Source organism: Rhododendron vialii, chromosome 13a (genome assembly GCF_030253575.1).
Source record: "Rhododendron vialii isolate Sample 1 chromosome 13a, ASM3025357v1".
NCBI classification, from domain to species: domain Eukaryota; kingdom Viridiplantae; phylum Streptophyta; class Magnoliopsida; order Ericales; family Ericaceae; genus Rhododendron; species Rhododendron vialii.
Window position 1 is genome coordinate 5,645,737 of NC_080569.1, and position 14,017 is coordinate 5,659,753.

General features: G+C 38.0%; 3 protein-coding genes across 3 annotated transcripts; 2 read left to right on the forward strand and 1 right to left on the reverse strand.

Annotated features, from left to right (window-relative positions):
- Window positions 1-1,178: 1,178 nt before the first annotated feature.
- Window positions 1,179-3,891, reverse strand: LOC131312717 (large ribosomal subunit protein eL32z). Its single transcript, XM_058340658.1, has 4 exons — window positions 3,836-3,891; window positions 2,709-2,804; window positions 1,608-1,789; window positions 1,179-1,481 (listed from the first exon to the last, which is right to left on the reverse strand). Exons 2-4 carry the CDS (start codon window positions 2,796-2,798, stop codon window positions 1,352-1,354), a joined length of 402 nt encoding a protein of 133 aa, XP_058196641.1. The 5' UTR covers window positions 2,799-2,804; window positions 3,836-3,891; the 3' UTR covers window positions 1,179-1,351.
- A 2,590-nt stretch (window positions 3,892-6,481) lies between these two features.
- LOC131312718 (auxin-induced in root cultures protein 12-like) lies at window positions 6,482-7,448 on the forward strand. Its single transcript, XM_058340659.1, has one exon. The coding sequence runs from the start codon at window positions 6,555-6,557 to the stop codon at window positions 7,320-7,322; it is 768 nt and encodes a 255-aa protein (XP_058196642.1). The 5' UTR covers window positions 6,482-6,554; the 3' UTR covers window positions 7,323-7,448.
- Window positions 7,449-9,698: 2,250 nt separating this feature from the next.
- On the forward strand, window positions 9,699-10,532 carry LOC131313810 (cytochrome b561 and DOMON domain-containing protein At3g25290-like). The gene has a single exon (XM_058342318.1). The coding sequence runs from the start codon at window positions 9,699-9,701 to the stop codon at window positions 10,455-10,457; it is 759 nt and encodes a 252-aa protein (XP_058198301.1). The 3' UTR covers window positions 10,458-10,532.
- Window positions 10,533-14,017: the final 3,485 nt, after the last annotated feature.

Genomic DNA, 14,017 nt, shown 5'->3' on the forward strand with positions numbered 1-14,017 from the left:
TTATAGCATGTGAAGATTATTTTTTGGTATACAGCATGTGAAGTGTTCCTGGGGATTTCACTATTCCCCGTGTTAGTGGGGTTAGTTAGTTTCATTAAATGATGGTTAACATATGCCTTGGCACATATATTAACAAAAAGCCAAAAACAAAAACAAATGAATGATATCCTCACACTTGGGGAAGCTCGAGCATGAGAAAATGCTTGTTTGGGCCCTGTTTGGGCTGTGATCTGGACAGGGCTTTTGGACCTCTTTCTTTGGGTGTTCTGCCCTTTCTGTCGTATTTTGATCATTGGTTAATGGCCGCAGGATAGAGTGCCAACATAATGCTACTTGTGCGTAGCAATTCACTCTAGCCTTCTTATGTACTGTTTCCTTGTTTTTGAAGAACTTATTTTGAAATGTGGAACAGGGTCAAGTCGAAGACGACTTCAATTCTTCCCACCAGCCAAGACTCAAGTCAAGTCGTCTCCAAAACGTCCTCTTCAATCCAGAGACCCAAACCGTCCAATTGCGCCTTGTTTGGATCAGATTTTTGCTGTCTGAATTTTCTTTTGTAAGGGCATTTTCCTATACTAAACCTGCCCTCTCTTTTTTCTAATAAATCTGCACTATTCGAATATATATATATATACATATATATATATATATTCCCGATCTTTTTTTTTGTCCAACATACATTAAATCTAAGCTAAAAACTACTCAGATCAAGCAATTCCCGATCTTTTTTTTTGCTGATTCTTAGCGAGTATCCTTAAAATCACTTTCTGATCACATTGAGCGGCTCGAATTATTAAAATTTGATCAAGAACTATGAGGTGTTTTTTTAAATGTTTAAATAGTTGTTCATGAAACCAGCCCGTGTGTGTGTGTATATACACACACACACACACTCCCTTAGAATTTCACCCAAGCCCAACCAAACCTCTTTACAGTATTTCCCATTCGATATCCCTTTTTACCACTGTCCAACATGCTTTAAATTTAGATTGCTAACAGTAGTTATTGCTAACAAACGAGCATTTATAAAAATCTTGGTCATAACGAGAAGATAGCAGCGTCCATTTCACACAAAAAGGGCCATTGCTTTCAAAATATGAAGCTTCGATGGTCAGAGCATCAAACACAAGAGATATAACGAAAACAGATAAAATGCCGTTAGCTCAGAGCATCAAACAGAAACAAACACCAATTGCCATCATGTAACTGAGCAAAGTAGTTGAAAGAAGTAGCAACACAAGCAAATATTAAGAACAGCACAGAAACTGCATCATCCATAGTAGTGATACTCCTAGTGAAAAGTGAATATAATCCAAAATCACAATACATATAGAATGTATCCCACCAAAGCTCATTCGTCTTCCTGGCTGCGCAACCTGGCTAATTTGTTGGTCACAACCACATCCAGCTGCGCTGCACGCTCAACAATCTCCTTCCGTTTCCTAGTCGATACATTGTGTGCGATTTCCGCACAGTAAGTCCTGAGATTAATCAGTCCACAAAAAAGTGATGAGAGACACATTTACAATTGAATTTTGTTGAAGTAAATTTCTACAACTATGTAACTAGTATCTAGGACATAACAAATCTTAGAAAAAGTCTGGAACCTGTTGTGCATCATCAGAACTTCAAGCTCTTTGGCATTATGCACAACGAATTTCTTGAACCCATTAGGAAGGAAATGCCGAGTCTTCTTGTCTGAACCATAACCAATGTTAGGCATGAGAGTGACTCCCTTAAACTTCCGCCTAACGCGGGAATCGATACCCTTGGGCCTGCGCCAGTTTTCCTGGAACCGACAATTTCATAAACAAAATAAGAGGCAATGTCAACCAGTTCACCAAAAAATCATCCATTTCAAAAGGCTAAGTTGACGACATTGTCAGCATTTGCTTTAACAAATCAGCAGAACTTAACATCTGAGCAAACATCACAGCTCAAGGATCGATAGAAAGATGCATATTATGATATCAAGGATGCTAGAATACGCATAAAAGCATTACAAATGGTGAAATCTCAGAAGAGTAACCTGGACTCAACTGATATTTATCAATGTTGAAAATTCATAAAATGAGCATCCCCAAAATGAATGTCAAGCATACCAAATACCAAAAAAAAGTTGACATTCCTTAACAACACTCTAAACATGTATCTGTCAACAATCATTATTGATCAATGTGGCAGTTTCCTGCAGCATTTCAAATGAGATCGGGGAATTGGCACGACCAGGGGAATTCTAGTGCCAAAGTGCAACCAAATGAAGTGCGAGAAGCAATAAAAATTCTAAATCTTCATATTTCCAATCAAACTAATACAACTCCTGTGATTCTTTTCCAAAATCTGTCAGGAGGTCAACAGGGTGCTAAAACATTGCAGGTTTAATATCCATGAAAACCAAAAGCATGGTCATGAGCAAACTACAATAAAAGAAAACGTCATAAGCAAACAGATATACAGAAAAACTTTACCATGTAAGAAAGCAGACGAGAAATGAAATAAACTGAGTCTAATATAAGTTTCACCAAATTGCTTTTAACTATCTCTAGTTTCTGCCAAGTACAAGCCTTTAAAGCTAAATATCTTCCCCAGAAGAGTACTTGAAAACTAATCACCATTTTTTCAATGTAAACGAGGGCAAATGGGAAAACCCCAGCTGCAAAGTGAACTGCTGCCACTACCAAATAGAAGAAAAACCAGACAAATCATACCTTCACAGAGATCTTCCAATCGCTTTGGGGTCTCTTGAACTTCTTCACACGCTTCTTCACAATCTTCTTGGTGAGCAAAGGAACAGCCATTGTGTCTATAAGATGGCCAACAAAACAACACATTTAATTAGAAATGACTAAAACTTGGAGAAAGAATACTAATCAAGACAAACATGAACATCAAAATAGGCATAGAAAACATATTGATTTTTCAAAACTATGAAGGTTCTTAGGCTCAATAGGCACCAGACAGGGAGTTTCCTCTGTTTTTCTCTTCATATCGGGACCAAATACAAGGCGCTTTATACACTCCAGTTTAGTAAAAAGACAATATTAGTTGAACTCTTTAAAGTGAAGCTGATAAAGGAAGAGAAGGATTTCACGCTCCATTTCAGGTTTTTATAACTTTTTCGAATATTAATCTCTTCCACGAGTGGGGGAGACTAAAAGTGGAGCACTAATATCACTCAAGTGGGCCGTGGTGATTGTAGAATTTGAACCAAATGGAACTTGTTTGAAATCACACCACTCATGAGGAAGCCAACGGTTACACTTCAAAAAGATTAGAAAAGAGGTTAATCGGGGATAAAACCGACTCAAATGAATTTAGCATATTACCAGCATCACCGAAATCCCTCCCATGTTTCCTATGTAACTCGTAATGGAGTCGTGGCTAATTGGCTATCCCAATTACCCACACAAAAAAGACAACGAAGACAATTTTTTTCATGACAAGACGTGATACATGTACACCACGCTTCACTGCAACAGTCCATCTAGCTAATGGGCAATAGAGTAAAATTCATCAAAGAGAAGTTAGGAGCTTCCATTCAAGGAATACGAAGCATTTTCCAAGATCCTAATCCAGTCGTAGAAAGCAAACTAATCCCGATCAACGCATGGATCCGCAGTAATACATAGATTAGAATTCACTTCATCGAACCCTTAATCGATAATCGTCAACAATCTATCATACTACTCGGACTCGCATATCAGAAGTTGAACTAAAATAAAACTCAGCGCGATAGACGGCACAATTAAACATCATCCAACAGAAAGTACAACAGAAATGCATAGAAACCCTAGCTCGATCAACCTATAATTGAAACAACAAGGAATTCGAACCTTGTTGGGATGCTGCGCCGAAACCGTCCTCCTCTAAACCCTACTACTTGGATGATGAAAATGAGATCTAGGGTTTTCCACTTTATATACCTGAGAGGAAATGTTTACGTGCTTTGGTAGCACCGTAACATCGTACGCCTCCCCATCACAAAATTTAAGAAACAAGTTCAATTTTCTCTCCAATTTCTTCTAAACCTTCCCAAGTTCCAAATATAACCTTAATTTTACGTTATTTTTGTCGCGGTCTTTCTAATTTTTTTAACTGTCTTTTTTGATCTTTTTAGTTGTTTTATCTTGATTCTTTAAATTAGTACGTCCTTTGAGTATTTTTTGTCAGTCTTACATGACTTTTTTTCAATTTCGGTCTATGTTTTATACTTTTCCATCTCATTCATCGAGACAAACAATGTGATGTAAAATTTGAACAAAACTTAATAAAAAAAATTGCGTCTAAAATCTACTGCCACATATTTCAGTTCATCCCGTGGCAATACATCAAAAGTATTCAAAAAAAAATTTTTTGAGGGAAGATGGGAAGAACAGACCGGAAATGTTTATTCACTTTTCCCATATGACCTCCGCTTTTTCTTCATAATCATCTTTCATACAGAATTAAAAATTATTGACAGTTTCATAGAGTGTTTATCATGAGCTAATAGATAGATAATTACGTCATGCAGAAAGTCTATGCTTACCGCTCAAAATTTATCACTTCTTTTACCGCTCTCAATTTCATTGCATTTGCATAACAGGGTTTCAGACCGGATCATTAGTTGCCGAAACAAACGGTGAGATGTTAACCGATGAAACAGATCGACAGACGTAGCAGTGTTGTTTGTCATGAGCCCGAACTAAAGATGACTGGAGGGGGATATTCAGTGGGTCAAGAGCCCAATTGTTGATTTTGGGGGCCCATGCCCCTCTCTACATGCCACCACAGTCAGGCTAAAAAAGAGCTTGAGGCGTCTTTATTTGCAGATGCTAAACAAGTTTGTGCCATATGTCAAACAAATTATTGAAAATTTGTACTTAAATTTTTGCCTTTTTATTTTTTCATTTTATAATTTGATGAGAGAAATTGAAAAATACATTATTGTTTGCTAGTGTGTTCGTCCATGTTTTCTTGTACGAATTTCAATTATCACAAAGCTTTAATCAAATCAAATTGAAAGAAGTTTGGAGGAAAAGGAGGGAAAAAAGGGACACGTTTTAGCGAAAGTGAAGCCTAGTCTCTATGGAGTACATCATAAAGCTACAAATACAACATCGTACTGTTTTCAATAGTCATCTTCTGCAACTATACTTTCATTTGTTAATGAACTAGCAAACAAACCCACACGATGCACCATTTTAAACGGAGCATTATCAAAGATTTGAAATTTATCCGAAAATGGATGGGAATAAGTAGATGTAAACATTGAACACATTAATACTAAATGCATGGTACATTTAAGAAGTTGCAATGATATATACAGTCATTTTCAAATGAGGAGGTGTTTATTTTATTTAAAATAAGGATCTCGGTCTCCATTTCTCCCATTTTCCGTTCGAATTTCGATAATCCGAGCCGCTCAATGTGTTCAGAACGTGATTTTAAGAGTACTTACGAGGAATCAGTAAAAAAAATAATCGGGAAGGGCTTCATCTGAGCAGTTTTTATTTGAACCGTTCGATAAAAAATAAACAAAAACTGCTCTTTGACATTTCTCTTAAGGACCACCTTAACTTAATAAAATAAGGACCTCCATTTCCCGATAGAATTTCGATAATCCAAGCCACTCAATGTATTCAAGACGTGATTTTAATTTAAAGGTACCCGCGAGAAATCAGCAAAAAAAAAAGGACCAGAAAGGCTTCATCCGAGCACTTTTTGTTTATTTTTTATCGAACGGTTCAAATAAAAACTGCTCGGATGAAGCCCTTCCCGATCATTTTTTTTGCTGATTCCTCGTAAGTACTCTTAAAATCACGTTCTGAACACATTGAGCGGCTCGGATCATCGAAATTTTGAACGGAAAATGGAAGAAAATGAGAGGTCCTTATTTTAACTAAAATAAGGACCTCCTCATTCGAAAATGACTCTCTCTCTCTCTCTCTCTCTCTCTCTCTCTCTCTCTCTCTCTCTCTCTCTCTCTCTCTCTCTCTCTCTCTCTCTCTCTCTCTTTCTCTCTCTCTCTCTCTCTCTCTCTCTCTTTATATATATATATAATCTGAACGAAATTATGAGTACGCCATTAAATCATTCATTAAATTGCGTGAATTCCATGCTGAAGATTGATTGTCAATACTTATAGGATGCATGCACTTCACTTCTAATTAATTAGACTCCATTAGCGGCTCGTACACTAGTTTTCGAAGGTGACGTTGGGTCCGGTAATTTGATTAGGACCTTTCTTATTTATAAGTTGCTTAAATCTTTTTTTTTTTTTTTGTTTTTTTTGATCGGATCGATATTAAAGTTCCTTAAGTTGATTAACTTATACAAAAAATCGAGTTGACAAAATTAAAACACGTTCACATTCGGGGCATATTTTGGAAAGAAAACAGTACTATAAGAATAAAATTCTACGTGAATTAAATTTGCATGTACAATTTTGGAGATAAATATATGTCAAATTCATCAGTGTTAATTTTAGCACATAAATCTGTATACGTAATATTGCTCCGTAGATTCCAAACTCGATCCGCCCCTCTCCCGTTTTCCCTCTATATAACTTCCCCATGTTGGAGCAATTCTTCCACCGCTCCCACCCCGCTCCCGCTATAATGGCCGCTCTCCAACTCCCAGCCCTCCTCCTTTGCCTCTCCATCGCCACCCTCCTATTCTCGCCCTCCCATTCCAAAACATGCACTTCACAAATTTTCACCGGTCACAAAACCTACGCTAACTGCACGGACCTCCCTACTCTAAGCGCCACCCTCCACTGGACCTACGACAACGCCACGTCCTCTCTCTCCATCGCCTTCCTCGCTCGTCCGGCTGCACCCTCCGGTTGGGTCGCCTGGGGGATCAACCCGGCCGGGCCCAGAATGCTCGGCACCCAGGCTCTCCTCGCCTACAAGAAACCCGACGGCTCGTTAGCTGTCAGGACGTTCAACTTGAATTCCACAAAAGTCGTCATCCCGTCGGTCATTTCGTTCGCTGTCTCTAACATGAGCACGGGGTACGCCAACGGGATGATAGGGATACTTGCCACGATGGCATTGTCGCCGAATACGACGTCGGTGAGTCACGCTTGGAATGTCGGCTCATCGGTGAGTAGTAATGGTGTTCCGAGTCCGCATGAGATTTTGCCGGATAATCTTCACTCTGTGGGGACGTTAGAGTTGGCGAAGAGTAGCAGAACGCCGAGCGACGGAAATGGAACCAGCAGTGCCGCCGGTCCGAACGGAGGACAAGGACATAGTGGTGGTGGTAGGTTCGGAAGCGGCGGTTTTGGGCTTTTTGCTTCGGTATTAATTATGGCAAGTTTTGTGATTTGGTCTTAGAATTAGTACGGGGTTGAATTTTTTTTCCCATAGATATATTAGCAATTATGGGAGGGAAGGAAGTTTTGAGGGAGGAAAATTCCTAAAGATTTGGTGATTTAATTAGATACCATATGGTTTTATATTTTGGAAGTGGTATATATAGATAGCACTTTCTTTTTAGCATTTTAGATTCCTTTTGTCACCATCGTTCGTCATGATCTTCGTTCTCATAGTGGCGGAATAGTCTCCAGTGACATTGATATCGCATTTTTTATTTCATAGACACAAGTGTGGCGGTGATCTCCACACAAGTGTTTGTGTAGTGCTATTATGTGCTTCTAAGCCACTTGTGGCAACATTTGCCTTAGGCTTCTCCACCACCTCGCGTTATAAAAGTTTACTACGTGACGGTACATCAGAAGTATATTTTTCAAGGAATCGGAAAGGAAAAAAAATCGAAAATGTTTATTCGATCTTCGCAATGTTCTCATAGGAGCAGATGTACCTTTCGTTTTTGTTTTCATGGATTCATTCAATTAAAACTATTGACAATTTCGTGGATTTTTTCTCATGCGCCAATAGATTATTTTGTCACAAGCCCGATTGTTGATTTTGGGGGCCCATGCCTCTCTGCATGCCACCACAATCATTAATTAGGCTACATTTGGCGAATTTGTGCTCTACTCTGATTATATGCTAAAACATGTTTGTGCTATATATGTCATATAAATTACTGAAAAATTGTACAAAATTCGAACAAGACAAAACTAATTAAGAGGTGTTTTGGCAAAATAAGCTACTTGGCTTCTTTCTTTCTTTTTTTTAATCTTTTTTTCGCATTATTTTTATGAATTATTGACTTGTCTTGATAAGGGAAATCAGAACCGTAAAAAATTATGGTCTAAACTTAATTATCAGCCAAAAAGTCAAATGTTTTGGCTTTATTTAAAAAAATGAGTCTGGATCACAATTTTTTTTCGGATTCCTCTCGTCGAGATGAACCAATAAACCATAAAAATTTGACGTGAAACTAACAAATAAAAAAAAAATTTAGTAAAAACAAAAGAATAAGCCAAGTGACTTCTTTAGCCAAATTAAAACATAAGAGCAAAAACTCAATTTTTTGGTTTTCTTTTTTCTTTAACAATTTTTAGTTTAGTGTTCGTCAATGTTTTACTTTTTGAATTCCGATAATGACAAAGCTTTGCTCAAATTAAATTGGAAGAAGTTTGGAGAAGGAGGGAAAAAAAAAAGGACCGGGGCACATTTTAGCCAATTGTGAAGCCTAGCTAGCCTCTATAATTCAACGTAGTATTTTTTTCCCTCTCATTTAATGAGTCATGTTCTACATTTATACTTTCATTTATAAATGAATTACTAGCAAACAAACCCATGCATCTGGTTTCAAATAAATATTCAAGATTATTGACGAAGATTTGAATTAATTTATCGAAAAATGGATGGTATTAATAAGTAGATATAAACATTAAACACATTCTTTTGCTTGATAGTATATGGTTGCAATGACAACTTTTTTTCCTCTCATGAACTACTTTAATTATGAGGAGATCATTAAATCGTGTGTTTTCAATGCTAAAAATTAATTGTCAATATTTGGGATTCATGTAATTCCCTTCCAATTAGACACCATGCTTAAGTTGTTTTTATTTATATATAATATTTACTAAAGTTGATTTTTGATACAAAAATCAAGTTGAGGAAATTAAAACATATTTCACAATTAAAGCATTTTTTGGAAATAATATAACTTTAGGGTGTGTTCCACCAATTAATTAAAGTAAGTAGTATTACTTATTTGAATATTTCTTGAATTAAAAGTGATATATTGTGAAATAATGATCTGTCTTGCAAAACGAAAAATAAGTACTGAAAAAATAATAACTTTAACAAAATGGAGCCTAAAGAAGAAATTGTGAACTAAATGTGTCACGATTACATGACTATTTAGAAACTTCGGACATGCCCTACAAATAGTTTAACCAACCTTAGATTGCGACATCATTAATATTCCCATACCCGGATCTACGCATATCGCTGCAAGTTCACAAAATTGGAAAAGTATCTCTAAACAAATTTGCATGTACAGATTCGGAAATAGATGCCAGGTTCTCGTGCGATAATTTCTACGCATAAATCTGCGCACATAATATTGCTCCGCAAAATTGGAAAAGTATCTCCGAACAAATTTGCATGTACATATTCGGAAATAGATGCCAAGTTCTCGTGTGATAATTTCTACGCATAAATCTGCATACGTAAATATTGCTCGTAAAATTCCGTACTCAATCCTGTCCCTCTCCCGCATTCCCTTTATATAACTTCCCCATACTGGAGCAACACCTCCACTCCGCTCTCACTCCCGCTCGCGCTAAAATGGCCGCCCTCCGACTCCCAGCCCTCCTCCTATGCTTCTGCATCGCCACCCTACTAATCTCGCCGTCCCATTCCCAAACATGCGCTTCGCAAACTTTCACCAGTAACAAAACCTACGCTAACTGCGTGGAACTCCCCACCCTAAACGCCGTCCTCCACTGGGACTACGCCAACACCGCCAGATTGTACAATTCCTATCTCTCCATCGCCTTCCTCGCTCGTCCGGCCTCACCCTCCGGTTGGATCGCCTGGGGCATCAACCCGGACAAGCCCCAAATGGTCGGCACCCAGGCTCTACTCGCGTACAGGAAAAACGACAGCGGCTCGATGGTCGTTAGGCCCTTCAACATAGATTCCAAGCCACCCACGTTCCCGTCGGCGCCGATCTCGTTCGTGGTGCCTTACGTGAGCGCGGAGTATGACGGCGAGGTGATGGGGATATTCGCCACGCTGGAGCTGCCGAAGAACATGACGTCGGTGAATCACGTCTGGAACGTCGGCGGGCAGATGAGTGATGGCGTTCCGGCTCCGCATGCGGTGGAGCCGGAGAATCTTAGCTCCGTGGGAACGTTGGATTTGGCGAATGGTACTGCTGGAACGGCGAATGGTACTGCTGGTCAGTCGACTTCTTCGACGACTGACAGTTCCGCCGACGAAGGACGACAAGGACATAGCGGTGGTGATAGGATTGGAAGCCTCGGTTTTGGGCTTTTTGTTTCGGTGTTAGTTATGGCCGCAGGTACTGTAATTTGGTCTTAGACTCAAATACGGGGTTGAATTTTTTCTATAGATTTTTAAACAATTATTTTACGGATCCGTTTTGGCATTTTAGGGTCCTTTTGTCACCGTCGTCCGTCGTGATCTCCCCTCTCACGGTGGCAGTTTTCATTGGGTAATATATATGGAATTAATTACTAGTAATTTGTTTACTGGAATTGGGAATATTATATAGAATTACCATTTTTGTTTTTTCTAAGTTTTTGTTTTTCCTTTTCATAGTAGTACTTTCTATGACTGTGATTTGTGACGCCTTAAATATACTTTTAGAGGACCGAACTCTAAAAAAGACGATAAATTCCTCAAATTTTTTTTTGAAATTTTGTATTTCATATTTACTTTTGAAGAACTAGACTCTAAAAAGGACAGTAAATTTCTAAAAAATTCTCCCAAAAAATACAAAAAGTGAAAGAAAAATAAAATAAATTACAAAATTATCCTTCAATGTATCACATCCATTATATATTTTGAAGGAATAGAGGTAGATTGAAGATGCCGTAAAGACTAACAAAGTTCTAAAAAATAAAGCTCCTCATAAAGAAGTTTTTCATATATATATACTAGCACGATCCTGCCTCTCCCTTTTAATCCCGTTCGGACAAATAAGTCACAGTGGCTTATTTTTTGTTCTTATTCAATTTTTTTTCGTATCACTTGGCTTATTGTCATTTTTTTGGGAATTATTGAATCCTCACGACAAGAGGAATCTAAAAAGTAAAAAAATTTGACCGAAATCCAATTTTTTTTGAATAAAGACGAAAAAATTGGCTTATTGATTTTTTTCGTCTTTATTCAAAAAAATTGAATTTCGGTCAAAAATTTTTACTTTTTAGATTAATTTTTTCGTCTTTATTCAAAAAAAATTGGATTTCGGTCAAATTTTTTTACTTTCTAGATTCCTCTTGACGTGAGGATGCAATAATCCCCCAAAAAAATGACAATAAGCCAAGTGATACGAAAAAAATTTAAATAAAGACAAAAAATAAGCCGAAGTGGCTTATTTATCCGAACACCTAATATAACTCCCCGGCCGTACTGGAGCAATTCCCCCACCATACTCTCTTTCTCTCTACATATTTAATAACTCCCCGGCCGTACTGGAGCAATTCCCCACCATACTCTCTTTCTCTCTCTAAAAAATGGCCGCATTAATCCACCTCCCAACAGCTGCCCTCCTCCCATGCCTCTCCATGGCCGCCGTCCTCATCTCACCTCCCATTCACAAACTTTCACCACTCGCAGAACCTACGGTTGGAATGTCGGCTCATTGGCGAGTAGGGACGGTGTTCCAAGTCCGCACGAATTTGGGCCGGAGAATCGCAACTCTGTGGTGATGTCGGAGTTGGTGAAGAGCGGTGGAACGGTGAGTGACGGAAGTCCGACGACTTCTCCGACTACTGTCAGTTCGACGAACTGTGGACAAGGACTCAAGGAGATAATGGTGGTGATTGGAGGGAACGCGCCGTTTTTTTGGTATTTGGTTGCGGCAACGACGGTAAGTATTGTTGTAGACTTGTAGGAGTAATTGTTATGTCTGGTTGGGGGGTTTACGTAGAGAGCCGTAAATACCAGACGTGCAATCTCACTTGTCTACTTCAACAATTAATAGTTGCGATATATTTTTTAAAATTTTGACAGTTATTAAATATCTCTGACCGGTAATAGTTTGTTTTTACTTTTTAATCCGGATCATCCAAAATAATTTTTGGACGCGCGAGATTGAGCGCTGTAAACACTTAATTTACGAAGCCTCCGTGAATAAGTTTTTCTCACATAGTTTGAGCATTTATGCGGGGGAAAGTAATAAGTTTTGACGGTGGAAATTTTCTATATAGGTTGGTAATTCTAGATATGGTTTAAATTTTGGAAGTGGTAATAGCACTTTCCTTTCCTCTCACCGTGGCGCAGTTTTTGATTGGGTAATATGGAATTGATTAATTAATCATTTACTAGAATTGGAAACATTATTTTAGTTTTTGTAAGTTTATGGTTTTCCTTTTTATAGGAGTACTTTCTAATTTCTATGATTGCTTTTCTAATAAGCGTAGGGTGGCTGTTTTTTTTTTTTTCCCCCCACGAGAAGAATAAATTTATTAATGTGAAGACAGGCGACAAGTTCTAATATCTTCTGACGCTGGAGATGATAGCTATTGAGAATAGTCATCCCGCCAACATATCATTCCAATATCCGACAAGGAGCTACCGTGTTACAATCAAATTTAACGTGTAAAAATGAACAAGATTAGAATAAAGATGCTAATACAGTCCAAAATAACTGAATTATGAATCACAATCCTCATACGTCTTGGACCAGTTGAGGGCCTGAACCACTTGTAGTGCATCACCTTTTTATTATAATCTCAGAAAATTTCCATTCGAAAACTGATTCGTCGAAAACCCAGAGCTTCAACAGTCCGCACCAAAAAAACACCTTTGAAAGAATCCATCACTGCCCCAAGTAATTAGCTACCATCAGCATTCCGAGCAACAAACCCCATTCCACACACACCTTTACGTACATCTAAAGCCCCATCAACGTTGATTTTAATAATGCCATGATCAGGTACTGGTTTCCAAGTAGGTCTCTGAGGAGGATGAATAACAGGTACATTCCCCTTGGTCGTTTCAATAACATTCTTGAATTCTAACCAACCTGTTCAAAGCCGGCCCTGAGCTAGAGCAAATGTTGCGGCCGCTTTACACATCCAAAAATTTTTGAAATATAAAGGCCCCTCCTACTTTTTTATCTCTTATTATAGTCCAACAAAAGAGGTTCTATTTTTAATTTTTACTTTAAGCCCCCGAAAGTCAGGACCGGCTCTGAACCTGCAACCCCATGTTGGTTGTGTTCCTTGTTCCTAGATTTCCATAATGCCCAACAAAGAAATGCTGCTAGCCCAGCCTCCTCTATAACATCACTATCAGAGCGTCATCATATATTAACAAACAAGATGTCCACCATTGTTCAAATGATTATTTTTGTTTTTGTAAGCTTATGATTTTCCTTTTTGTGTAGGGGTACTTTCTATGATTGTTTCTAAACGAATAAGCGTAGGGTGGCTGTTTGACACGGCCAATTTGTCACGATCTTTTTTTTTTGGTTTAAAGACGAATTTGTTACACTCTGGGTCCCAATATTTTACTAGCACTTTTGAGGGTTTGTGTCAATTTTTTGAATTACTTGTGTCTATTGATCTATATAATTTTATGTGATTTGGAAAACTTTATTTAATAAACCTAATTTAAACTTATGAAATGAGATTCACATATAAAACGTATTACTAGTTAAGAAAATAATTTTTTGTCTGATTCAGATAGAACAAGGGACAATAAAATAAAAAGGATAAAATATGACTTGATCTTGGGAAATAATTCAAGATCGTGACACAAGAGTTATCACAAATTCACGACTGTGTGATTTCATCTTCTCAGTAGCTATACATACATGAACACGAGTGAGAAGATATAAATCAAGATAATTACATAGATCAGGTGGGCCCACCATACTAACAACTCTCGGGCCCACCTCGCCTCGCATGTAA

Coding starts and splice junctions, on each gene's coding strand:
- LOC131312717 (XM_058340658.1), bottom strand. CDS start 2,798: ATGGCTGTTCCTTTGCTCACCAAGAAGATTGTGAAGAAGCGTGTGAAG. Junction 1,790..2,708: donor ATTGGAAGATCTCTGTGAAG/GTATGATTTGTC, acceptor TGTCGGTTCCAG/GAAAACTGGCGCAGGCCCAA. Junction 1,482..1,607: donor GTTCTGATGATGCACAACAG/GTTCCAGACTTT, acceptor GATTAATCTCAG/GACTTACTGTGCGGAAATCG.
- LOC131312718 (XM_058340659.1), top strand. CDS start 6,555: ATGTTGGAGCAATTCTTCCACCGCTCCCACCCCGCTCCCGCTATAATG.
- LOC131313810 (XM_058342318.1), top strand. CDS start 9,699: ATGGCCGCCCTCCGACTCCCAGCCCTCCTCCTATGCTTCTGCATCGCC.